Source organism: Ixodes scapularis, unplaced genomic scaffold, assembly GCF_016920785.2.
Source record: "Ixodes scapularis isolate PalLabHiFi unplaced genomic scaffold, ASM1692078v2 PGA_scaffold4__175_contigs__length_147842914, whole genome shotgun sequence".
Taxonomy (NCBI): Eukaryota; Metazoa; Arthropoda; class Arachnida; order Ixodida; family Ixodidae; genus Ixodes; species Ixodes scapularis.
In genome coordinates, this window is record NW_024609879.1 from 140,741,318 (window position 1) to 140,767,392 (window position 26,075).

General features: G+C 47.4%; 3 protein-coding genes and 1 long non-coding RNA gene across 7 annotated transcripts in view; 2 read left to right on the forward strand and 2 right to left on the reverse strand.

The window, feature by feature from the left end:
* The window catches only part of LOC115318783 (histone-lysine N-methyltransferase PRDM9-like), an 83,048-nt gene extending 79,639 nt beyond the window's left edge, over window positions 1-3,409 (reverse strand). For all 3 annotated transcript variants that reach the window (XM_040213762.2, XM_040213760.2, XM_040213761.2), the window contains exon 1: window positions 3,189-3,409. In XM_040213762.2, coding sequence (XP_040069696.1) covers window positions 3,189-3,324 — 136 coding nt within the window. In that variant the 5' untranslated portion in view covers window positions 3,325-3,409. The remainder of the gene's footprint in view (window positions 1-3,188) is intronic.
* Window positions 1-26,075, reverse strand: part of LOC115311041 (histone-lysine N-methyltransferase PRDM9-like) — a 56,841-nt gene that overhangs the window by 12,095 nt on the left and 18,671 nt on the right. The window lies entirely within an intron of this gene.
* The window catches only part of LOC115318793 (gastrula zinc finger protein XlCGF17.1-like), a 57,203-nt gene continuing 39,312 nt past the window's right edge, over window positions 8,185-26,075 (forward strand). Inside the window, exon 1 of the mRNA XM_042293468.1 lies at window positions 8,185-8,332. Within this exon, the coding sequence (XP_042149402.1) occupies window positions 8,254-8,332 (79 nt within the window). The 5' untranslated portion in view covers window positions 8,185-8,253. The remainder of the gene's footprint in view (window positions 8,333-26,075) is intronic.
* LOC121837701 lies at window positions 15,017-16,033 on the forward strand. The gene is made up of 4 exons (XR_006078306.1): window positions 15,017-15,138; window positions 15,318-15,411; window positions 15,573-15,867; window positions 15,966-16,033. It is a non-coding gene; the product is annotated as an uncharacterized LOC121837701 (long non-coding RNA).

Consider the following 26,075-nt stretch of genomic DNA (forward strand, 5'->3'; position numbering starts at 1 on the left):
GAGGCGACCTGGTGAATATTAAGCAGGACGGTGTTGTGTGTGTCCTTCATGTTTCCGTGTCTCCGGTTTTATTACGTTGCTTATCATTCACTGCACTTTATTGGTATTACCCATGAAAAAACGTGTGCAGACGAATACCACGATGTCGCGCTTTGATGCTGTTTGATGTGTCCGCTTGGTTCGTAGCGTCGGCTTGCGTTTTAAGACGAAACGAAGTATAAAGGTTGCTCGTGAACTGTGCTGGCCGGTTGATGCGCTGGACGGTTGATCGCCGATAGCGTCTAAATTTCCAGACGATGTCGGCAATGTCAAAAGCTAAAAGTCGCGAAAAAAAAAAGTGCGATGGCGGCTACTGTGATAAGCCAGAACCAGGTTCCTGCACCCCTGGCTAGACCACTTGAAGGGGCCGTGCAGCGACATTCGCTTGTATTAATTTTCACTTTACACGAGCTTACTGGCACCAGTGGGACACAATTGAATACTCACACGCAACGAATGACCAAGAAACTCCTTTGTTGCGGTGTAATTTCAAGGACAAATGCGAGCGTTTTCTCTCAATATCTCCTTCGGAAAACTTGAAGACGCAGCTGACGTGTCGCAGTACCCTCCAGTGTTGGCATTTCAATGCGGCTCATAGATTGGACTCAGGCATTGCGTGAGCACTCAATTTGGGCTCGTGATATTCAGCAGTTCATTCGACAAGCATTCGGGTAGAGCTCCGTGTCCAATCTCTGCGATGAGGACAATACACGAACCACAACAACGTCTGGAACTCAGTGCGTGTCCTGTGCTTCACCAACCCCAGCGCCTGGCTGTGATCAACACTGGCGGCACATAATCGGTTCCAGATCACGTAGCCGCTTGTTCTGGCTGCGAGTTGAATAGGTACGCGCTGCTCGTTTTTCTTTTAATTATTTTTTTTTCTGCGACTTCAGTTGCACGGGGTGAAACGCGTCTCATGGGTCATTAACATCAGGTATTCGTTCAAAGCGGCACATAGATCGTTGCGTCGCCCCTTTACTTATAATGTGCGGCACATGGCTCCGTGCCGTGGTTACAGTGCACAATGGCACCTTGGGCAACTCGCGTCAACCTTCAGCGCTTCTCGCCAGCGCGAGCTTCCCCGCTTTGCACCGGAGTGCTAGGAGCAGCGGCTGACACGGGGGAGCGCCTGGTCTGGCGTGATAGGCTCTGAACTTACGTCGATACTACAACAGGTCTACCTTTTTTGGTCTTAACTCTCGGTCGACCCGTATTACAAAAATATGTGCCGATAAAAATGGACCTTTTCCACATACCGACGGCACGAGGCGGTGGCTGCACGAACTAAAATCGAGGAAGTGACCTACCTGCGCTACCAATCGATAATGGGAGCTACGCTACCAGTTTCTTCGCTCTCTGAGCAGCGGCGCCTGCCCAACGCGACTTGAAAGAGGGGCATCCGTGGCGTCCACCCAAACGTCGTGTTTTCCTTTCCGTCGACGTTCTTTTTTTGTGTAACACAATTATAGATATGCTGCAGTTACGTCTTCTGCTCGCTGATATACAGCCTCCTTCCGAATTTCCTCGATTTTTCGTTCCGCCTTCCGCCGCTTGGCATCGCGCGCTCGCGCGTGCGCAGAACGCTTCTCGGAAAAGGTCCATTAAGAAACACCAATGTATATTTGAATAGATACGGTAGTCAATGTAGTTCCCGTCTATCGAAAGAGCGGCAAACGTAGACTTGACTCTGGTTCCAACGTCGCCAAAGAGCAATGTGCACTGGTGTAGGTTTTCATATTATTTGTGGATGGTTGTTTCTTCAGTTTATTATATATTACATATTATTCCTGATAGCAGGTAGGCTGGTATTTGTCGGAATTTTGCACACATTATATATATAGGCATAGTAATTCATTATTCATTTTTAAACACTGTTTTAATACCCATTGTAAATGAAACCTACTGTGACCTCCGCCTTATTCCTAAGAAAAGGCCCTGTGAATTCCTTTTGTGCCCTACCTATTCTTATTAGAAAAAGGTAGGTAATATGCTTTAGCATCGAAGAGGAACCCTCAATCATTATCAAAGATAAATGCATTTAGCGATGGAGTCACGTTTTCTCTTTTCAAGTGATGTGCTAACAGATGTTGGCATCTGCTCCAAAAGCGTCAGTGGCTGCTCCAGTACATCAATATTTTGCCTGCTACAAAAGGCCGACTACCTAAAGCCACGCTGCCTGAAAGATGACGCAACCCCCCACCCCCCTTCTTTTTTTTCAGCAAAAAATTTTTTCCCTCCAAATGTAGCACGAGAGGTTCTAATCAGATACCCAAGTTTAAGAAGTAATCATTAACTCGTTCAAACGTCATAAGTGATTTTCTGATAATTTCGATTGGAAAATGGCGCCCGTTTTCGGTAACTGACGCCATTCAGCTCCATGTGTTCGAGAGCTCCACCGGCAGCCATTTTCCCGTTGTAAATTTCGGAAAATCGCTATTAACTTTTGAATAAGCCAACGGGGAGAGTTTTGAAACTTTGTTGTCTGGTTCAGACCACTAGCGCTATATTTGGGTGGAGAACGAACGCTCGTCGAGGCGTAGTTCGTTTTTCTGTTAAGAAAAAACAAAACAAAATTTGTATATTAAATGTCTATAATTTTGGGGGTCTATTGGAAAGAGGGGGGGGGGGGGGGGGCACTTTGTAGCGCCTGCAATATTTGGTTGTCGGGTGAAGAAACAATGCGGATCGCAAGTTCGTCTGCTTCTTTCGCAGGGGTTGTGGTGACGTCAGAAAAACGCCGAGCTCTGATTGGCTCCGATTGAAGGACAGTGGGTAGAACTCAAAGCAGGCTGCCTCTAGGTCTACCCACTATCCTTCAGTCAGAGCCAATCACTGCTAGGCGTCGTTCTGAGGTCGCCGCAACTGCTGCCGAAGAAGCGACTTGCTCTTCGCATAAGCACAGACTTAACCTCACAAAGGTTTGCCGTTAGGGTTTGCCGTTGTCACTGCCGAGTATCTGCATTTCACAGCGGACCTCGGTGCTGAGGCTACAATATACCGGGGACCCGGTGTTCAGGCCTGGTATCCTAATGTAACGTATCGAATACTAATAAATATTTTTATGTCACAAATTATTCCTCGCAGCCATCCCTTTCCCCGAATTCGCAGACGCGCTTTTTTTCAGAGGCTCAGCTGCCAACGCTCACCCATTCCTAGGAGAAGATCGTAGTTTTCCTTGAGATTGGTCATCCTGGACTTCACGTAGAATGACATGGCGCTCCATTCTTCATCCGAGAAGTATTCTCGGATGAGGCTGAAACGAGGCAGGTCTTCGGAAGACATTTTCGTTGGGACTCAGTCGAGTGGCGGTCGCAGAGCGGGATTCCCAAGAGACGCTCAACTGTCGTCTGCTAAACTTCCCGCGCTTGCCGCCACTTTTTTTTGGTCGGTCAACAGAGCGTGACACTGCGCATCGGAAAACGTAATAATGGTAACTTTTTATTAACGGTTTTCGCATTTCGTTGCATGTAAATTTTTGGTTACGCGTTTACGGTTACATTTCTCGAACCTTTTTTCGCTCTCATCAGATGGCAGGGCAAGAGAACCGGAAGTCATACCGGAAATCAATTTGAAATCCCAGGCTCCCAGGCGGCAATGGCGGCAATGTTTGTTCGTTCTCAGAAAGTTGTGTCCGTTGGTTCATCGTTTCGAACGTGAGCTCTGAAATCAATCCCATTTTTTTTACAACGTGCAGCTGCTCCCTTCCTGCATTATTTGCCGGATCAAGGAGCATCATTCGGAAAGCAGCTCGGTTAGTCAGATCCGAGTGTAACCATCGTATAATAGCTTTTGAATTGTGTGACCCGTTGCTCTGGGGCAGGGGGCGCGAGCGCATCCGCAAGACGCGACCATGTTATGGTGGCTGAACCATCCAGGTGGCTCTGTAACGTTCGATTTTGCACGTGCCACGTTCGAATGCAAGCATCTGAAGACGCGCGATAACACCACCTCTAAAAAAAATAAAAAAAATAAATAAAAATATGCAGCTTGCGGCCGCAGCGTCCTATTAAACATTCCTTTCATCTTTGCTTTCTTTCATAGGTTCTGCGAGCACGTATGTTTCACTTTACGTGATAGCGAAGCCGAAGCTACTCGCAAAAGCACGTCCTCCTGAAAGATGCTCGCACTGCACGAGCGCGCGTGCTTCACAGGGACGCTGAAAGCTCGCAGCTCGCTCTTGTAGCCTCTGCTACGCTGGCACTAAGAATGGAACGGAGTAGAAAAAAACTAGTGGAGAAGCTTATTGACGCATGTTCGAAACGCGAGCCAAATATTCTATTTTCCTCGCCTGGAGCGCTGCTCAAAACTTGAGAGCTACGGTCCTACTCGAGGTCCGCTGGAAACGTTTCGGATCCCGCTTTTGACATATAGTTATTATAATAAACGCTAGAGGCTCAGCTGGCGCTAGTGTCTACGGGACTTCCGGTTGCAAATTGAAGCAGACAGCATGCAGTCTACTTTTCCTGTCTTCCTGTGTATTCCTATGAGAAAACGCGCGTGAATTTTGTCTCGTCGCCGGAAAATAACATTAATGACTTTTGTTATTTCGGTTGTACCGGATAGTATGTACCTTTATTAATATTTTGAAAGTGTAATTGCTTTAGTTACAGCATTTTTCCTTTACCACTGAACGATGTTAAACTTCGCTATATTTCAGGCCCAAACCTCTGTTTCATGGCAGGTATGTAGAAACGAGCGTCGATTCCAAGCAAAATAACAATCGAAAGGAATGTAGAGTGTGTTTAAAGTTCGGCAGCATTCCGTTGGTGCTTATATATTGCTAATATATGCCTGTCCTCTCACTATATAAAAATGACCCCGGCGTGCACCTTTACGAGTGGTTAAAAAAAACGTTCCAAACGTAAAGAATAAAGTATGTGGGCTACGAAAGGTGTATTTTCTTATTATTTCCATTGTTGGGCAGTTTTTATCGGGCACCTGTTCTCTGGCTTCCCCCATTTGCAAAGATTTGGAGCGTGCGGGTGATGATTTTAACGCAGAACAAGCATCTTCGCATGTATTCATGAGCAGAAAGAATAAAGCAGTACTTATTTATTGCAAATCGGACTATATTACGTAACTTTCAATTTATTTTCATCATCTGCAAGCACAAGGAGTTACTTATCCAGAGTTACTGCGTGGTTCTTGCCGTAGCTCTCTTGGTTTTCCACATGTCCTTCGTTTGTTTGGCACGTATTGGCCTCGAGATCGACCTAGAGGTGGCGCTACGGTCGCGCTATCATCATCATCAAAGCGGGGATAGGAGAACGGTCGCCCCATAGGCTCTCCACGTTCGCGCACGAGACGGCGTAGATTCTTGCGTTTATTCTGTCGCATACTATCGGTGGCAAAACAATTCTAGCGGAAAAGGATGCGGTACTGTTCGGTGCTTCAGTGAAGATCAAATCGTGTTGCCAGCGTGCGGCCTAAATTTTTATAATCGCTTCTGTGTGTGCGTCGTCTGCTCTAGGCAGACGTTAAAAAGCATGGATAACCACGACTGATGCCTGTCTCCGGCCGAACTGGAATATTTATGTTAAATATTTGTTTATTTTAAAATGGATGTATCGGTTCATCAACATGGGAATTAAAAAAAAATAATAAATTCCAACCCAGATAACAAAATACTGGTGTTGTGGGCTGTGAAATCGCAGCCTCTGTGCTTTGTTTTTTTAACTTCTAGCTTTTGCAGTAATATAATAATCAAGAATGAAGATAAGTTAGCGCTGTAATGGAAATTACCATGCTATTAAGTTCCTCTGCCCTTTTACTGTGCCATAGTGTGGGTAGGTTCTTTGGTGTCTGAAAAATCGAATGCATTGCGATGAGGAGAGAGTGTTTCTTCTAGTTAAGATCTGCAAACTGCACAGTTGGCAGGACAACTGAAACAAACTTTTCTAATATATCTGCCGAGACTGTAATAAAAGAGTGTAACCGAGCAACGCAGCAATGTTCCGATTATTAAATGGTTTTCTCGGTAGTGTGGGTTCACCCGCTTGAATTTTTTTGGTGAGCGCCGCGGATGTCAAAAGGCTAATACTATAAATATCTGGCTAAATAATCTTGTATTCAAACACGGTAGACTTTGCAACCCAAACACACGACGCGCACCACAACACAGACAGCATCAATCGCAGTGATACTCTTTTATTGATGAGGGCTAGCGACCTTCACGAGACTTTCCGATCACCCTCCGCCCTCACCTAACGTACATCGGGACTGGACAGTTCATCGATTAACTTTCAGATTAATCAAGTAATGCTTTAATTGCATTTTTTTTGCCAGTTAATTGGAGTCTTGTGCTGGAGAAAGTCAACAAGGAGTAAAAAATGCCTGCATTAATATTTTTGACGTCTCTATTTCTTTTGTGACACAGGCTTGCACGGTAAACCACTTCAGCGTGCTTGTCATTTCGCCGAGGGTGATTATATGGTTTAAATAATAACTTTAAAAAAAAAACTCCATTTTAAAAGGCTTCCCGTGTTCATATTTATGTAGGACTCACAACGTGAAGTTTAAAATGGGAATGCAATATGTCATTTATGGCATATAGTAAAACCAGCAAACAAATGTGTAGTTTTAACGTCTTTCACTCAATATGAGTGAAAGACGTTAATCAACATACGGATTTATTGATTGATTAGTCTATTTAAGGATAGTGATCAGTCGGGTTACTTTTCTAATCAAACCGCAGACCCACTCAACATTCGATGCTTTATGAAAGCCACGGTTTGTGCGAGATACAAAAAACATGTGGGACTGGCGATTGTATACAAACCAACACACTAAGATTATGGAAGCTTCCGACTTAATAGTAATCGCTTTGCTGAATTTCTACACATGGGAAACGATACAACACAACCTTTAGTAAGAAGAAACGGCAACGAAAACATAAAACATTTAATAAGGAATGTCAAGCTCAGCCTCAAACGGGCTTGTGTCGTCGAGATCCATGCTTCTGAGCGTGCGCCCGTAGCAGACAACGCACGGCGGGATCCCCGCTTTCGCACGTTTCCCATTTCGGCCGCACGGTGGCGACACGGTTCGATCTCGGGGCGATATACCCCCATGCTGTAAAGCGCCGGCGCCGTGTTCACGCTAACAGTGTCCGACAGTGCACATAAATACATGTACGAAGCGGTTTTAGCACCGTTTTTCATGCCACGAATATCAAATAAAAACGCCGTAACTGACCAATTATTTAATCTGCGTGTCTGGGAAATGTTCTAATGTGCCTAGTACGTACGAATTATTCTTGATATTTGCTCTTATAATCGAGCGCAGAGAGGAAATGCACTCGCTTTTTTCCGTAGAAATGCATTACCGAAAGTCGATTTCGGACTGCTTGCTGTCTGCTTCAATTTGCAACAGCACACTAGCGCCAGTTGAACCTCTAGCGTGCATTATAATAACTCTATGGCTTTTGACGTTTATTAATATTATTATTATTTTATAATTATTTTTATTATTATTTTTTTTTTTTTACTTGTTCACTTTGTACTAGAAAAAAAGAAAACCTTTGACGGGCTCTGAAAATGTGAGACATATGCTGTTCGATTGCGAGTGTAGTTTTACGCGCTGACATTAGTGAAGTTGTCGGGAATCGTAGAAGGAAGAGCAAACAGGGCAAGACGTAAGTATCTTAGCATGTTAGTCTCGCCCCAGCGTTTGACCGTGCTGTTTCACCGACATCGACGCCTGTGACGCTAAGCTTCTTCTATATTGTTTTGAACGCAAGTTCGCCGGATTAAACGTTTAGTTCTTCAGTTATTTGCCGCCTCATCATTTGTCATTCGTGACAGTATCGGAGCTTGTTCGAAAATGAAAACCCGCCCATAATGCATTTGATATTCTTGGACAGTGTCCTCCGCATGACTGCAACTGGTTAAGAAAGTGCAGTTTTTTCATGTCACTCAGAATATACAATCCTGTATCCAGAAAATAATCACTAGGCTAATAACGAGACTACCTTTAATTTTGGCAAGCCTCCATGGTACACGTAGTTTAAAGTAAGATTCCTGGTTCGATAATCCAGTTTGAATGTTACCGTGATAAAATTCTTACTCACCCATCTATGATGGTCCGACTGCCCCAAAAAGATATTTGTAGCATTACATCTTCTTTATTTTTAATGCAGCTCAAGATTCGATATTCTGCAATGGGGCGACGAAGGCGGTTTTCGGTCCTGTCAACCTGCAGCGCCGAAGCGTGATGGGGCAGCCCTGCAGGCGGCTGAAGCGAGCAGCTCCGAAGAGGGCACTGACTCCTGACAAGCTGGCAGCCGTGGGCAGTAAGTTGTTTCTCCTTGCTCCCAACACGCTAGACTCTACCATTTATTTGCAGTCATCAATATGACTTCATGTTGACCACTTTGAGTGCTCTTTATTCAGTAAATACAAAATGAAGTATATGCATAAAGGTTGCTTGCATGTGAAGAAAGGCACCATTCCTTATGATAATGACAGGCCTGATGGAAGAATGTTCCAATCGTGGACATCTGCACAGAGTGTTACAATACTTAACACCTACAAGGAATCGCTCTAATTATTAAAGGGTAAGGTGATGTTTGTACGTATTCAACAATCTTTAGTAACTCGGTTAAATAATTTTCAATTGTTTCTAACATTGTCATGCTTGTTGTCAACATGCAGAAATTGAGGTAGTCTTTTTTTACCTCCGTTTACTGAAGATCGCTTTGGCTGTCGTCACAGACGTAGCTTTGTTTACCGCTGCACTTATCAATTTTCTCCACCGAGCCACAGTGGGCTGTGGTTGCAGAGGAATATTGTGTACTATTACAGCGAATAGGAGCTGAAACGCCATGACACCTTGCGCTCGGGACTATTAGTGCTGTTTGTCGTATCACTGGGCAAACGCACGCTGGGCCGAGACACATTTACTCCTGTGTTCGTTACGCCGTTCCAATATTCGTCACGATGGGTGCACCATGCAACCCATTGTCTATAGACACTTGTGAAGGCCTTATTCTTAGATAATTTCCCTCTGCATCTTTGCCAGTGAAGGGACAAATTAAATTGTTATTTACCCACTTGCTTTTTACTTGAGTGAATTTAACTTTCTTCTGCAAACAGATTAGGCCTTTCTGGAGCATTCATTAACACCCCTCAGAACCGACATTTCTGCCGCTGCATTGGAAATGAGAGGTTTAGCTGGGGAATGCTTTAACAGGCATTACACAGCAGTGACTCACGGCCTGCCGGTATAGTGCTCACCCCATATGACAACAGGCAGGTGTGGGGATCGCAAGAAACCTGTAGCCCTGGGTTTTACAGCGCAGTCCTTGGTTCTCTTGAATGGCGAGAGTTATACATGAAACCATTTGCAAAATTTAATCAAACCAAGCTCTGCGGTACTTTTGTGCAGAGCCTCGATTTGTGCAACCATCAGTTTGCGATGAGTGGCTCACGCTCAGATCTTGGTTCATATTTCTGGAGAATGACAGGTGTGACCTTGTCACCTTCGCACTCAATACCGCACCAGCCGTCTCGCTACCAGACAGCCGGAAGTGCGCTGTGGCACGAGCACACGAGGAGATTTGTCTCTGCATCAGTTGGTGCCAGTGTTTACGAAGCAATATGCCAGGTGGCGCTGATAGCGCCACACGTGCCGTTTCAGCTGATACCGGCCGCGATAGTACCTGATGTCAAGCAGCAGCAGTTCTTAAAGAAGCAATTCCTGGGAAAACCTGGAATTGTCTGGGAAATTTTAATTACCGGGAAAAATCGGGGAATTGTCAGGGATATTGTTAAAAAGCGAGCCCAGTCAGGGGAAATGAGCCGGAGACGCCGTCGAGTGCCCTGAGCAAAGGATTGGGTACTTGAAGGCAGAAAAATAGGCAATAAATTCTGCTTTTCCTCCTCATTTCTTTTTACAACGCCTACCCAGACACACACGCACACACGTGAAATGACCAAGGAGGATGGAAATGTTCCACCGAAATGCGCCGAAATTACTCGAGGGCGCGCCTTGGAGCCAATAGTAGTAGTTTTGGACCATGTGTAGGCAAAAAGGAGAAAAATCAGTAGATTTTGTGGTATTATCACTGAATCAGCAGAATTTTGAAAAAATCAGTAGGAGTAGCAACACTGGCGTAGACTATGCAAAGATGGCGACTCCAAAGAAGAAGATAAACAAGGAGACGGGAGGAAGTACCTAGGAAGCAATGGCTAAGAGGGATTCTGGGAAATCTACGTCCCTTCCGACCAAGCAGCTCGCCGTGTACTGCCGTGAAGCCACACTCGCATCCAAATTCGTGTATTACCCGCACCCCTACTTTCTTTTGCCCAGATATTTTTTAAAGTTTTGATGCGGGTAATACGCGAGAAAATATGGTATACACAAACTCATCTCTGTCATGGAGCGGTGGTGGCGCGTCGAACGCACTTCCGGTCCGGGGCTGTGGGCGGAAGTGTCCATCTGAGACGTGTATTCCTGCGTTGTTTTGAAAGGAACCAGACAGAAACCTGCCTTCTTGTCAAAATGCTGCGACTGTGGCTGTACCAAAAGGGTCGAGAAAGGTTTGATAGTCAGTTTTCATGCGCTCGGTTCGTCCGAGAATCTGGATATGTGCCGTGAAAAGGGAAAACCAGACGCCGTCGGACAACGATTGCTTGGGCGGGAAACATTTTGGGTTGAATTCACGGATACTTCTGGCCATCAGATTTATTTGTTTTGTTCAAAAATGAACGTCGGAAAACCGTCAAGTTGTACGGACCACATGCGGACTACGTTCAGTGTGTCTTCAAGTTCAAACGGTCGCCTGATTGTTCGAACTGTCGTCTGCTCTTTCAAACGTTTCTGCTTGTCGTCTGCTCTTTTAGAGGACACCGGCCCGTAGACCAAACGTGGGCCCGGTACTTGCGACAAGAAGTGCAGGCCTCAAAAGACTTAAGTTTGAAGGTTGGTAAGCAGGCTCAACGTAAACAGTAGATACAAGGAGATGTTGATCATTGTTACCAGTGGCCATCACCGACTTGTTATGCCTGATTCACTTGGTTAGATTCTGCTTGCTATTTTCAGTGTCGACGTCGACCATCTCAGCTACGGTTCACGCTTTTGCAATCTGAGCGACGTCGCTACTGAAAATTGCGAGCGAAATCTCATCATGTGGATCAGGCTTTAGCGTACGTTCTGCGGCGTCCACGCGAAATGAATCGCCGCATGTCAGATTATTCATGCGAAGTTTTGAGGTGTAACGAGCCTCGTTAATTTCGCTGACGCCGCTCAAGTAGTCAGACATCGCTAGGAGGACGTAGAATCAACAATTCTAACGCAAAAAAGAGCGCGGGGACTCACACCAACACCGACAACATCGCATTTCAATGGTTTGCTTATGGGCAACGGCGAGCTTCTTGCCCACACCCCCATCGCGCATGCGCGGCGCCGGTGGCGTCCGCTAGGGGCGCTCCGGTTTGTTTGTAAACATGAGTTGGTGTATACTGGTTTGCATGTGTTGACATAGCTTTTCAGTAGGGGTGTGCGAATAGTCGAATGTATGAATTCGAATCGAATAGAAAGTTCCCTAGTAATTCGATTCGTGAATCGAATTCCTAGTATTCGGTCACTCGACCGTATTCAATATATTCGGCCAAAGACGCACGGTCGGCGCGGAGCTGACACGAGCAGTTTTTTCTCCTGATGTTAGCTCCACAATGTTCGACAGACCATGCGAGAAACACCTCTTGGTCCTACCATTCCACAAAAATCTAACACACATGTTAGAAAAAAGAAAAGTAACAAACGCCACAAACTTTATCGCACACACATTTACTCATGATCGTGAAGCAATCTAACCTTGATTCACAACCAAAACTTCCCCTTTGCACCGCTTCCAGAGAGGAATTGTTTGGAATTCCGCGCCATGCCTAATTCATTTCACGAGCAAAACCCCTCGTTTCAAATTGAAGCGCCGATGTAACACACTTGCCACGCTCACAGAAATTGGCGACTGCATGGTCACAAAAAGAAAACCACATTAACCACGCCGATGAAACTGGCCCGGCCGAGTTGTCGTCGTCATTCTTTCGGAATCGCAAGCCGCAAATTCTGATTCGGAACGAAACAATAGTGTGCCTAGGTTTGAGAGAGTTTCCAACAGTTTGACATCCGCGTTTGAATTACGAACTGCGAGAAGGTGACCAAAAGACGAAAGCGCCGATCGGGCAGGGCAGGCGTTGTCACTCATTTGTTTGCTCGCCTTCTTTCCACGCGACTACAGAACACATGCGCACTTAGGACCAATCTGCGCTGGAGCCGTCTCCGTGGTTTCAGTTTCGCTTGCTCGCTCTTTTAAATCTAGGCTCTCTAAAACAGGATAGATAAACGAAGGAATGGATGCATAACGGCAGCTGGACGGTAACTTCCGCCACCTAACCACATGTCTTTTTTTTTCTCACTTTAGATTATATAGTTTAAGCCTGTTTACTCAGATTAAACAGCTATTTGTTTATCATATAAAAAAAAAAATCCCGAGTGCCCTTTTGTTTTCTTAGAATTGAGACCAAATATCGCAATACGCCTCTTTTCTGAAATATATAAATATAAAAGAAAAAGATGTTGTGGTGTTAGGTCGTGCTTTTATTGAGAAAAGAAGACATGCGTGGCTGTAACTTTGGGTTTTTGTGACGCTTAGGGTAGATAGATTATGTTTGCGCCATAATATTGGATCTTTAGTGCCCAACATTCATCAACAACTGCTTCTTTTTTTTTACCAGAATTTTTTTACACTTGAGATTTTGTTCCTTACGAGATGCATATTCTGCACATACAATAATCTCATTCGCAGCACACTTTGAAAAATACCTACAAATCAAATCACTATTCAATTCGATATTCGGCTTTTTTTTTCTTAATTCGATTCGTTATTCGATTTGATAACTACCATTCAGTATTTGCACACCCCTAGTTTTTAGAGGTCAGTTCCCAGAAAATGGTCTCGCTGCTCCGTGGTGGGCTGCAAGCCTGGTCATCGGAGCCACGGTTCTGGTACCCGCAAGGTACCGATAGACAGCAGCTTGCTTGCTGTCTGGCTGGAGACAATCGGATGTCCGCCTAGCCATAGCGGTGTCAAGGTATTTTCCCGACACTTCACCCGGGACGCCTTCCTGTGTCCTGTTGACTCGAACAAGTGTGTGCGACTGAAGCTTGGTGCTGTCCCTACGCTGTGGCTGCCAGAGGCAACAAGAGCACTGCCACCACAACTGGTAAGTGAAGCAAAGTTGACTTTCTGTTTTTGCATGGCTGCAAGATGTCAAACTAAATTTACTCAATTCGCTTCGAGGTGGGATCGGTGGCCGGGTGAACTCGCGTACACCGGCTCTGAGCACGGGGAATGATGGCTCGCACTGTAGAACTCAGGATCCTGGGTTCAATCCCCACCCCCAGGGATTCCATTCCTGCACCAGAAGTGCCATTTTGCACCTAAAGCGATTTCCTGCACCATCCTGATTAAATTTCGCGAAATTGCGCTAAAGTGCTCCAAAAGCCGTGTTTGCGGATTGGACGGCATTTTGCACCATCTACCCGAGCCAACAGCAACCTTACACAAGTGAGACACCTAACGGAACCCGGAACTGGTCCCGCAACCAGTTCCGGCACTCCGCCTAGCGACAGGAAACTGAAGGTGGGTGTGACATTTCTTGTTTGTTCTTCGCATCTTGGTCATACCCGTGGCGTGGTTCGAGCGAGTTCGATTTCTGCCAAGGTTCACCGTTTTGTGCAGTTACGCCACGCTTACGTTACCCCGCTGTTCAGAACAGCCGGCTTTGAAGGGGACTGCTGTGCATCGAATGCAATGAAGAAAGGTAAGAGCGTGTGACTGGCTGACCTCAGTTAGGCTTTCAGTGAGACTTTCGCTCTACGTAACGGGGCGAACTCGCGTAGCGTTGAGTCACGTGGGAACCTTTTCGTTTAAAATGCAAATATTCAGCCGGCGTTGTTTTTTTTTTTTAAACTGCGCTATTTCTGTCCAACGTCGCATGTATATCCGAGTCCCGTCGTGTCTTGTGAACTCCACTTGACATTTGGAGGCATTCGAAATGCGCTCCTGGAGACTGAAGACCTCAGCCCCATCTCATCAAGATGGGGCTGAGGGACAAGAACATGGACGAGATCGAATCTGGTCGGGTACCTCTTGCCGAGGCAAATGCAAGTTCGTCTGCAAATATGGCCAAGCTGGAAACTGTAAATGAAAAACTATAGAGGCTTTAAATCCTGGACTTCTTTTTACATCTCTTTGTTCAAAATAAATCTGGTCCAAAAATTGCATAAACCAGCTTGTTGTCCTTTTTTAGTATTAATACTCATTACATATAATTGATTCCTCTCAAAAAGTTTCCCCTGATGGTTTTCAACTGGAATATGGGATGGAGCACATTTGCGTTATAGCGAAAGATGCCTGGTGAAATATGTGCCAACTTCAAAATTCTTGTAAAGTCAACTTGGTTGCTGTAAAGTGCTAAAAATCTGTATTTACATGCTACAAAGTGCACAGAAAATTAACATTTGGTGCTCCAAACTGCTCCAGAATGCATATTTTGGTGCTCCAAAAATTGCTTCAGAATGCATATTTTGGTGCTCCCAAAAATTGCTCTAAATTGCATTTCAGCGATGGGATGCCTGCCACCCCTCAAAGCAAACTAAGCAGAACCCAGGATCCTGCATTCAACCCCCACCACCTAGAGTTTGAGTTTTCCCTGCACGACACACCTGCACAGTTCGAGTACTATTGAGTGTATATAGAACAAGCTACATCTGTAGCCCACCACCAATGCACATTTCTTCTATGCATTTCAACCAGCTGCTGACGGGAAAGAGTGGCCTGAAGAGGCCAGCAGCTACATCAAACCATGACAGCCCCGTTGGAGGTTCCTCTACTGTAAATTTGGTACCGTGGCCATCCCGACTCCCAGGACGGAATGTACATTATGCACAAGTTGCATGTTGCACTATTATTTCTTCTTCTACCCTTAGTCACTGGCAGGGACAAGGGACGTCCAAATTACTGCATCTGGTCAGCTCGACGCAACCTACATGGTTGGACCAGCCATACAAAGCATTGCGTCAGACACCAGTGTGGTGGGTTCCCTTGCCACTCCCATTCAACTCTCTTACTGACTCTCAGTGCACTTTAGACACAAATTGCAAACATAGGCCTTTCATATTTGGTGCTCACACCTTCAGCTGAACATGAGTGCCATCAAAACAGTGAAAAATCTTTACACCATGCCCAATACTTTTTTCAATGTTTGTTGCAGGCTTCCAGCTGCGCCTGTTTTGTTCCTCGTGCGTCTGTTGGTACACAGACAGATCCTGCAGACACAGGCACACAAGAAGGCAATACAACAGTGCGTAAGTGTGACTGAATACTCAGTTTATTGCATAGTATGTATATGTGAGAACCTCGGCATTGTTTAGTTTTAGTGGAAATTATTCCTCTGTTTGAAATGTGTATAGAATCTGCAACTGCACAGGTGAACCAAGAGTGCAGTGCTAGGATGCCACCTTTGCAGCCTGCCCCAGCACTCCAGGTTCAATCGCCATCTCCAGTCCGAAGGACAACCCCCCAATTGCAGGCCCAGGACAGCCGTCCTCGCAGTTCAACTCGCATACCACTTGATGGTGAGGTAAGTGTCAGCAATGTGCTGGATAGGCCTTCTTATGCAGGCAACAGTAATGATCCAGAGGACAGACGAGATGGCCCAAGGGACTCTGACAGCAAGACAAACTCAGATGACTCAGGTAGCTGTGACAGCGACACCAGCACCAATGTGGAGGATGAGTCAGCTGAGGACAGCAGTGACTCGGGTGAGCGTTGCCCACAATTCCCCACCATTCTAACGGTCATGCTAACCGCACCAGTACCTGACCTTCTAAAACGTCCTTACAATGTCCTTACAATGCAGACAAGGAGAAGGACGGCATGGAGGAGAGCGATGCTCCTGGTGACACCAGCTATGCACCCTCCACAAATGTGAGCTTCCAAAAGTAGTACTTTCAAATAACCTCCAGAATATGTTACAGTTTTATTTATATTTTCAGTGACGACAGTGACTGCGTAAAGGCACCACCCCACAAATAGCAAAAGTTCATTGTTTTTGAAGGGTGCCTCTTGGAGCGTTTCAAGGTGTGCCGCAAGTGCCATGCCCCCTGCTGCAACACCACAGATGTTGTCGGCACACTACTGATTGTCAACAGGAGACATGGTGGAGCCAACCAAAGGTAAGTGGCAAAGCAACAGGCAATGTTTGCATTTGTGCAGCCATTCTCTTTGGAGGTGCTTCTCCTGCGACCATCTTGAGCAGCAACAAGTCCGTCAACATTCAAGCCATCTCGGAGCGCACCTACAACAAGTATCAGACTGGTTATCTGATGCCTGCTGCGAATCGGGTAAGTCAGAGTAGGAATAAGTGTAGAGAATAAAACATTGCATTGCGTATTGATTTATAACACATAATTGCCTGCCAATGTGTATGAGCAGCAAAACACTGAGCTTCTGCAAGGTCTCCGAGGCAAGAGCATTGCCCTTGCTGGGATGGACGCTGCGATTTGCCAGGATTCAGCGCAAAGTACTACACCTACAGCTTCCACAAGGCAGTCACCAGGAAGGAAGGCGAGGTAACATTTACTAACTGAGGCAAACTAAATTATTGTAAAACTGATTTGCCTCTTGTTTACAACCACTGTTCCTTTCTGCTTTAAATCTGATTGCATTTATGGAGGCCTTGCATTGATGCTGCAGTACATTGTCTGTTTGAAGAAATTAATGCATACACGTTGTGACCAGTCGGATGAGGTGATGTCAAGCAACGCCATGGAGAAGGTGGCATTTGTTTGTGGCTTCACCAAGCTGAAGCAGAAGGGCATACAGGCTACCATTCTGAGGCTTTCCTGAAGCCATTTGATTTCATACAAAATATGTTTACTTGGAGAATAAAAATTACTTGACACGTCAACTTGCAATTTTTTTTATTCAGCATGTTAGAACACACAAATGCTTTAAAAGAATAGCACATATTGGCGTAAGGTGTGCCTCACTTTCTGATATTGCAGTCATAGAGAACTACTCCACGCTGGGGCATGTTGGATCCAGCTCAGAATAGTTCCATAAGCCAGTACTTTTTGCCCGGACAGCTGCTACCCCACTCAACAGAGCGAAATCTCTGGGGAACCCTAAACCCCGTCGTCTTCCAAGGCGCGTATTGTCACGGAGTAAGGCCAAGAGACGGTAAATTATGAACTGAAAAGAAGGGTTTAATCAGCGAACTTGTGTCAAACAAAATAAAGAATGAGCGTCGAGACAGCAGAAAAGCAGGCCGCAATTTGGCGGCGTAACAAGAAGCGAGAGCGAGACCGACTCGACAAGGTCACGGGCAGCTCCTTTTTTAATGTTCGTCGGCATCGCGAAAATTCGGTCCAGAAGGTTCGAGCACCGGGTGTTCAGGGTGAGAATGAACACGCACTTTCGAGAACAAGAAACTACGACGAAATGATAAAAGTTCCACCCGAGTAAGAATAAACGCAAATCTTCTGGAGTTCCGTGACCGAGCGCTGCTTGTTCGGCCCTGCGCACAGCAATATTGCACTGGGGTGACTGAGAACATGTAAGGCCTACAGGGCAGGATATCTAAAGCCACAGTATTCTTCTGATGGATAGGCATTCCTAATGGCCTTTACTACACAGGCAGGCAGGATCTTCCTGTTGTGCCTCCCAAGGCGGCGCCAAATCCACCTTGCAAACTGGTGGTATGCAACGCACCTGTACCTCCGTTGAAGGAATGGAGAATCCAGATTGAACTCGGGTTTACGAAGATCATATCTGCCCATGGTAGAATAAACTGTACTATCTCTTACAATAATGAATTGCACACAATGTAGACTCCTCACTGCACTTACCAATTCCAACCTTGGATAACTTCTTTAGAACTAGAGGCCAGTTACTGCGCCGAAGTCTGATGCCCGCTTGCCTCATTCCAAACTTAAACAGAGCCCTGTATGTAGGTATTCGGTTATGCAAAATGATTTAGATGGAAACTGACCAGTGTGTTAGTGTTTCAAATACCCGACACCACCTGGTGTTTAAGGCCTTACCTGTGGGTTTCCCTGTTCCCGACGAGCTCCCTGTCCAAGAGCTCGATCGCCCTCATGCGATACGCGATTTGGAGGACGACGGGATTGCGGATTGCCTCGAAGAAGTCGCTGTGCTGTGTGATGCAGACACTGCCGGCGTTGGCGGCGACTTCCCCCACCTCCATGCAACAGATACATTTGGCGGCCGTCGACATCACGTGGCAGTGGCTGCAACTGCACCTAAAATCAAAAAAGAAATTGGTGTGTGTATGTTTTTACAACCTATTTGGTCGGTCTCAACGGGCGACTGTAGATTCCAGGCTGTAGATGAGAAATTTAGACAGTGCAGCACAACCGCTAGCCTGGGGTCTTTAACATGCATCACGCAGTAGTGATACACAACCCCATGTCGGTACGATACTGATCCAGATCGAAACGGGCAGGGGTGGGGTGCAAAAAGTTGCGCGGAATTTCGCACGAGTCAATAGCAGCACTACACGCAAACTTTTTCGTTTTTTCCTCCTGACAAGGTTGTGGAGAAGGCGCCGTATAACCGAGCTTTCGGTTGCACAGCAAAAGATCCCCGGGTTGTCGAAATTAATCCTCAGTCCTCCGCTGGGGCGTGCCAGATGCCCGTCGTAGGTTTGGCACGTAAAACCCCCAAATTTGATTTGACCTCCTGACGAGGTGGCTCAACAACAGAAGCAGTTAGTGACCACTTCTAATCAACGAGGTAGCAGCTACGCTGTTTTTATAAATCGCATGTTCCAATAACATGCGATTCCAATAAAGGAATCGCATGTTCATTACCAGTCCGTGTCGTCGAGGCGCGGCGAACTGTTGGGCGGCAGGGGCGGTGCGTCGACTTCGGCATTACCAGCCGTCCTCTGAGGCGTGTCCGTGTAGAGTCGAAGCCCGAGCTCTTCGCAGCGATCTAAAAGTTCATGCTTGAGCTCCGGATTCATTGGTCTCGCTGCCTTCGTGGTGACGGCAGGCGTGTGCACGTGTGTTCAACGCCACAACACGCTAGTCACACCGCAAAATTGCGATATTCGGCCAATTTAGCCAGGCGAATCCAGTAGAAAAGGCCAGCGAATTCAGATTCGAAAGGCGTTTTTATTGCCACAAAAACAAGGTCAAGGTGAGGGGAATATGGCGAGTGACATCTTCGTCTGGGCATATGGCACTAAAAAAAGGATGAGGGAGGTGAGAATCTGCACATATACTACGTCCAGCTTCGCTGTTAGCATGAAGTTTAGGAAACTAAGCTGGCCATTGTCTTTGTCTGATGACTTCTTTGGGTGAACCCAGTCAACCAGGTTGTGGGCATATATGGGTTTGAACTTGGTCCGAATTTGTTGATAGTAGGGGCATTCCCATAAGAGATGAGTCATACCTCCTTTTATGTTGTTCGTGCATTTGTTGCACGTGCTGGAGCGTCTTTGCTCCAGGCCCGCTGGGGAGCGGGTGGCGCCTGCCATGATGCGGGTGAGGAGGACCTTGTCCCTTCTTCCGATTCCTCGGTAGAAGGTAGGGCGTCTGGGGCAGGCTTCCTCACAATCTTTTTCCGCACCTCTCCTTGATTAGGATCTCCTCGTCAGGATCATATTCTTCGTCATCACATAACGTCTTCCCATTACCGGGTGCAGCGTATCCGTGGTCGTGTGGTTGTGAGGATGTGGGCACTCCCCCTAACCCGCAGAAAGAAACTAGCGCCGCGCGAGTGAGTTGATGCACCTTTTCATTGCCGAGGATCCCTGCATGGCCCGGGATCCAGCCTATCTTGATGGTGGTGCCAAGATGACGTAGTTCGGCTGCCATTTTCTTTATTTCCTTGACCTTCCTGCTTGCGCTGGAGCCTTTCTTACACTCTCGTACTGGCTCCTAGGCGTCTGTTAAGAGGCTGAGCTCCCTCGGACGTAGGTCTTGCCAGTGATGCGTGAAGAAGTTGAAAGCCAGGAGGATGACTTCGAGCTCTCCTCCCTTGATCGTGGTTCTTGTGGGTAGTTGGCAGCATTCCGTGACCCCCACAGCGGGGTCGAGAAACACCGCTGCCCCAGCAGGTGTCGATGTGTCATCTCATGCGTGGTCTGTGTTTACTGCCAGGATCTCGCTCGGGTCGGTCCAGTGCTCCACCATCTTCCGGCGTGCGTTGGTGATCCGCTCGTTCCTTTTTTCGTCCCCTTTCTTGACTCTAAGAGGCCTCCTTTCGGTAAAGTCTGGCCTGTCTTCCCACAACGGAAGCCATTCGGGCAGGTTTGGTAGGTCTTCTAGGTTGTTGCCTAGCAGCCCCAGGATCTGTCTTCCTTGCTTTGTGTGTTGAAGTCTTTCTTTATGCACCACGACCCTGGCTTGGACAGTGTCCTGTAAGGTGTTGAGCTGCGCCCATTTATCTAATTATATCTTTTTAGTAAAAAAGGGTAGGCCCGTAAACACTCTCATCGCAAGCCTATTGAGTGTCTCAAGCCTTCCCCACTTAACTTTGGTTAGATTGTAGTGTCGGCAATCCTAAAACATGTTTTTTAACGCAATTGCGAACGCACTACGGCCCTTCTTTTTGAAATGCCAAAAATCGAGAGTTCGTTGTGGTGCCGTCTCCTGGATTTGTATCCTCCAACGGAAAACAGGCGACACCGCTCAAAACCGGTCCGCCGCAACGCCGGCGCTCGCTCCTTTCCTCCTCGCTTTGGGTCGCCATGGCAACAGCAGGGAGTCGTAAAGGAAAGTGGACTCTCAGGACTCCGCAATATTTGACGTCAAGGCACCGGCGCCGATCGCGCGGGAACTTAGAATTCGGCATTTGGAAATTGTTTTTTTACTTCACAAATACTGAATTCCCAAATTTCAAATTTTGAGAGTAATGTCCCGGCATCGTTTTCAATTGTTTCGGATAATAAAAAAAAATATGATTTTGATGTGTCAGTGTGGGGCGATTGGTTGTGGCATCTCGGTCACTGGGAAACGCCCGTCTCATGACCCGTCTGGGAATCGCCGGTCCACCAAAAGAGGGCGGGCCAACCAGTGATATTTAAGGGGAACGTAGCAAGTGGGAAACGTATAACGGACGAATGAAAGGGCTTTATTTTGTGCTGGAGCTCGAGAGCTCACACTCCGTGAACGAACCCTGTCAAGGGACTCCGGGGTACAATGCCCCCGTAATCGGAATTTAATCCTACGAGCCAGCCAACTCCCGAGCTAACACCCGAGAACCTCCTTCCCACCTCCCACCAAAAGAGTACTCTTTGTAGTTTTGTTTCGCTTGTTTCACCATGGCCCTTCTTTCTGAAATATCAAAAAGCGGAGTCCGGATTTATGTCGCCTCTTGGCTTTTTATCCTCCCTCGATAAACTTGGCGGCGCCGCAGCGCTTGGCACAGGATGATTGGCGAGTCGGAGAATCGAACAAAGTTCTCTTTATCACGCGCCTCGCGAAATCTCAAACTTCGAAAAGGAAATCGTCAAACGGTCAAAACAACTGGGTTTGGTGTTTTTGTACCGCAGTTTCTGTTGTGACTCCGCCGGGGCTGCCTTTCACGCAGAACCGACGCGAAATGGGCCCTCGCGTCGCTTACGAAAGTCCAAGGCGCGTTTTGTTCGACCTCACACCGTTTCAAAGATTTTGAGATTGCTGAAAGGGTCCTAAAGGAACTTCAAACTGGAAAGTGATGTGTCGTCTGCTCACAGTGATAGGCGGTACACGGAGGCAAGCAGTCGAAGACGCAGGCGAATACGACACTTCGGGCCGGGACGGAGGCGCCAGAGAAACTCGAGTTGCAGGACGCCTCAATCTTTGAGGTCACTGCACAGGCGCCGATCGAGCGGGAACTTCAAATTCGGCTTTTGGAAACATTTTTCTACTTCACAAATACTGCGTTCACTAGTTTCGAATTTTGAGGATAATACGCATCGTTGTCAATCGTTTCAGATAATAAGATAATAATAATAATATAATTTTCACCTGTCCGTGCCCCTTTAATACCTCCGACGAAATCAAGTGCGATTGTTCAGATTTTCATGGGCTAGTTCTGAGGCCGGCTTCACACCGCTTAAGTCACATCAGAAGTTAAACATTTAGACGTCTTACTTAGTACCACGGTTATTCTACGACCTAGTGATTAGTTCACCATCAAAGTTTTTCCTTCACCATTTGGATAGGAAGACTGGAGGGGCAGCGAGGGCGTTCTTTCATCTTCCCATGGACACGCCGCTTGCTTTCTTCTCTGCGCCGGTCGCGGATGGCGAGCTTCGGGTTCATTGTAAGGCGACAATGATAGCCCTGATTCCCTGTTGGCGGCTGCTAGCCATGAAGGGTAGAGTAGAATCAATGTTGGGGGTCCAGGGAAGGGGTCATTTTGTTTAAAAAGCTCGAGGTAAGCTCTATCGTGGGCGGGAGCATCCTTTGTCCGTAACCTGCCTCCAGTTTCTTGTTACGTTAAGACTTCGTTTCATCTTGTGATGAACCGCAGTTGAAGGATACGGGCTGTGACACGGCCCTGGCAAGGCATTCTTACGCAACTCTGAGTATAGTGCGTCAAAGACTTTGATAGTACAAGGCGCGTAGCCTTTGTCCTTAATGTAGTGTTTTGTGTCAGTGATACATAATTTATATTATAATGAAGCTGGCATGTTTGGAGAAACGACTTCTAGTTGGCAACGCTGTCGCTGCCGATGTGACATAATCCAAAGAAAGATCTCTTTAATATAGAAGTTTTCTATTCAAATATTTCTATGTACAAACTGAACCCGAGTTAAATATTTATTGGAACAAATAATTCGAACTTTAAAAGGACCTTGCTGTCTGTCTACAATGTCACCTGACCAATGTAACTGCGCTCTTAGTTTCGTCCGCCCTAAAGGAAGGCTGTGTTTCCTTCGCCAGCTCGTTTCCAGGCATTTCTTGAGATGAAGAAATGCAATGGAGTGGGAGCTACGCTTGCCATGAACTAAGCACTGGGGACGCGTATCTCTCCAGCAAGATCGAGCTCCACAGAACGGGTTCCTTGGTGCACACTTTGCGTCGTCCACGGGAGGTCCGGATCGGCTAACGAACTTCGCTGTGTGAAGATGGGGTGTATTTGCGTCGGAGGCCAAGTTGCTTCTCTTGACAGCGCCTACCAACTCTGTAGGCGTGGGTTACTTTTATATAAACGATGTATTACTTTTGTAACGAATAAAGATAGATAAGCGAAACTGAGCTGCACAGATTACTCTCTAGTGGGAGGTGGGAAGGGGGTGCTCGGGTGTTAGCTCGGGAGTTGGCTGGCTCGTAGGATTAAATTCCGATTACGGGGGCATTGTACCCCGGAGTCCCTTGACAGGGTTCGATTAGGGAGCGTGAGCTCTCGAGCTCCAGCACAAACTAATGGCGAATTCCACTGGTCGTTTTGGAGCGCGCCGGGATCGACTTTTCTGGAGCGAGCCTATTTCACTGGGCGATCGGGATTGAGACCGACATGTTTCACTGGTCGTTTTGGATTAGCTCCCGCTCCAGATCTCGATCTGGATCCGATGGCGAATTCCACTGGGCGTTTTGGAGCGCGCCGGGATCAGTTCACCAGATCCGGAATGGAGCTCACAATCCGAACGGGGTCGCGCCGGCGATGGATCCCCCGTGGAACATGACCACTGCTCCGGGATCGGCATTTGCCTTCATGTCATTCAACTGCCGGGGAATTCCCTTTCGGCGGCCGCCGCGGTCGTTTCGAACACGTTTTCGCAATCACGGCACTAACACGTGTTCGACGCACGAGCGGCAGGAATGGCTCAGGAGCTTCTAGCAAAGATTGCCGGAATGCCCGTAGCGCGGCCCCCAAAACCTTCTCTTGTCCTTCCTAAAAAACGAACCGGCTGTCTAGCCAAGGGGTAAAGACCCTGTCACACTGAGGGGACAGATGGACAACTCTATCCGGCAACACGGGGAAGTCGTGTTGCCGGCGACCCTGTCACATCGCGGCAACAACAGTCGGGCAACATATTGCTGCCGCCCCGCAACAGTGTTGCCCGATTTGTTATCCGACAACGCTATCACACCGCACTGACGGCGAGGACAATACGGGGAACACTCCGCCATCTTGATTGTTTACCTTCGTTCGTGTGCGGCGCGGAATCGCTGAAAATGTGACTCTACAAAGTGCTAGTGCGTTCGAAGGGCCGGGAATTACCACGGTACGACATCAACCAGTGGCTGTAATTAGAAAACTTGACACGGGGAGTATTTTCCGCTCTTTATTTTACCGAGATGTTCATCATTCGTTGACAAAGCAGATAGCCTCAACCGAGGAAAGTGACATCGCTGATATATGTTCGGCATTTACGCCACCGTATGGAGTGTTTCTGTCCGGTTCTTTCATGCAATTTCTATTTCTACTGTGAAATTGCGTTAGCACCGGCAGTACCCCAAACCGTCTTTTGTAACGTGGTGTTGAACTGACAGTGCTTCAAAACTGCGACACCGACGCCATCGGCCTTCATAACAATCGGTGGATTAAATATTTTTCAACGCTGTCTACTTGTCTACCGCCTGCTATGTGATCGATTCATTGCCCCAAAACGTCCCGGGTATTTTTGAAACAAATCAGGTGTCTGGTAGCGGCTGGTTCCAAGTATCAACGTTTTCGCAATCGCGGCGCTAATACGTGTTCGACGCACGAGCGGCAGGAATGGCTCAGGAGCGTCTAGCAAAGATTGCCGGAATGCCCGTAGCGCGGCAAAACCCTTCTCTTCTCTTCTCCTTCTTGGAAAACGAACCGGCTGTCGAGCCAAGGGGTAAGCAAGCGGCCATTACCATTTCTTCTGAGGCGAGATCAGGCGAGATGCCCGCGAGAAAGGAAGTCACGTGTGTGCGCCAAGGGCTGACCCGGCTGGCTTCCGGTTGAATCCGCCAAAATCGGGGGAGCGACTTTCTCGGATCCAGATCGAGATCTGGAGCGGGAGGTAATCCAAAACGATCAGTGGAACACGTTCGTCTCGATCCCGATCGCCCAGTGAAATAGGCTCGCTCCGGAAAAGTCGATCCCGGCGCGCTCCAAAACGACCCGTGGAATTCGCCACGAGAAAAGTCGCTCCCACGATTTCGGCGGATTCAACCGGAAGCCAGCCGGGCCAGCCCTCGGCGCACACACGTGACTTCTTTTCTCGTGGGGCATCTCGCCTCAGAAGAAGAAGCACGTGGCGGGCTAAGCTCCTAGATTGTCTCGACATCAGAAGAATTCGTAATGGTCGCTTGCTTACCCATTGGCTCGACAGCCGGTTCGTTTTCCAGGAAGGAGAAGAGAAGGTATTTGCCGCGCTACGGGCATTCCGGCAATCTTTGCTAGAAGCGCCTGAGCCATTCCTGCCACTCGTGCGTCGAACACGTGTTAGCACCGCGATTGCGAAAACGTCTTCGAAACGACCGCGGCGGCCGCGAAAAGGGGATTCCCGGGCAGTTGAATGACGGGAAGGCATCCGCCGATCCCGGAGCAGTGGTCATGTTCCACTGGGGATCCGTAGGCGGTGCGACCCCGTTCGGATCTTGTGCTCCAATCCGGATCTGGTCGACTGATCCCGGCGCGCTCCAAAACGCCCAGTGGAATTCGACATAAAACCCGTTTATTCGTTCGTAATACGATTCCCACTTGCTGCGTTCCCCTTAAATATCACTGGTTGGCCCGCCCTCTTTTGGTGGACCGGCGATTCCCCGACGGGTCATGAGACGGGCGTTTCCCGGTGGCCGAGAGGCCGCAACCAATCGCCCCACTTTCCCACCGTGGGGAAATTGCTGAAGTTTCCCGCCTGAGACCCCACGACCTGCGCATGACAAGTGATGAAATCGGAATTGGACCTTTTGTAGCACGTTCTGTAGCGGGGGAAATATTGGTTTGAAGCAGCCACTGACGCTTTTGGAGCAGATGCCAAGATCTGTTAGCACATCACTTGAGAATGAAAAATTGATTGAATCTCTGGCTG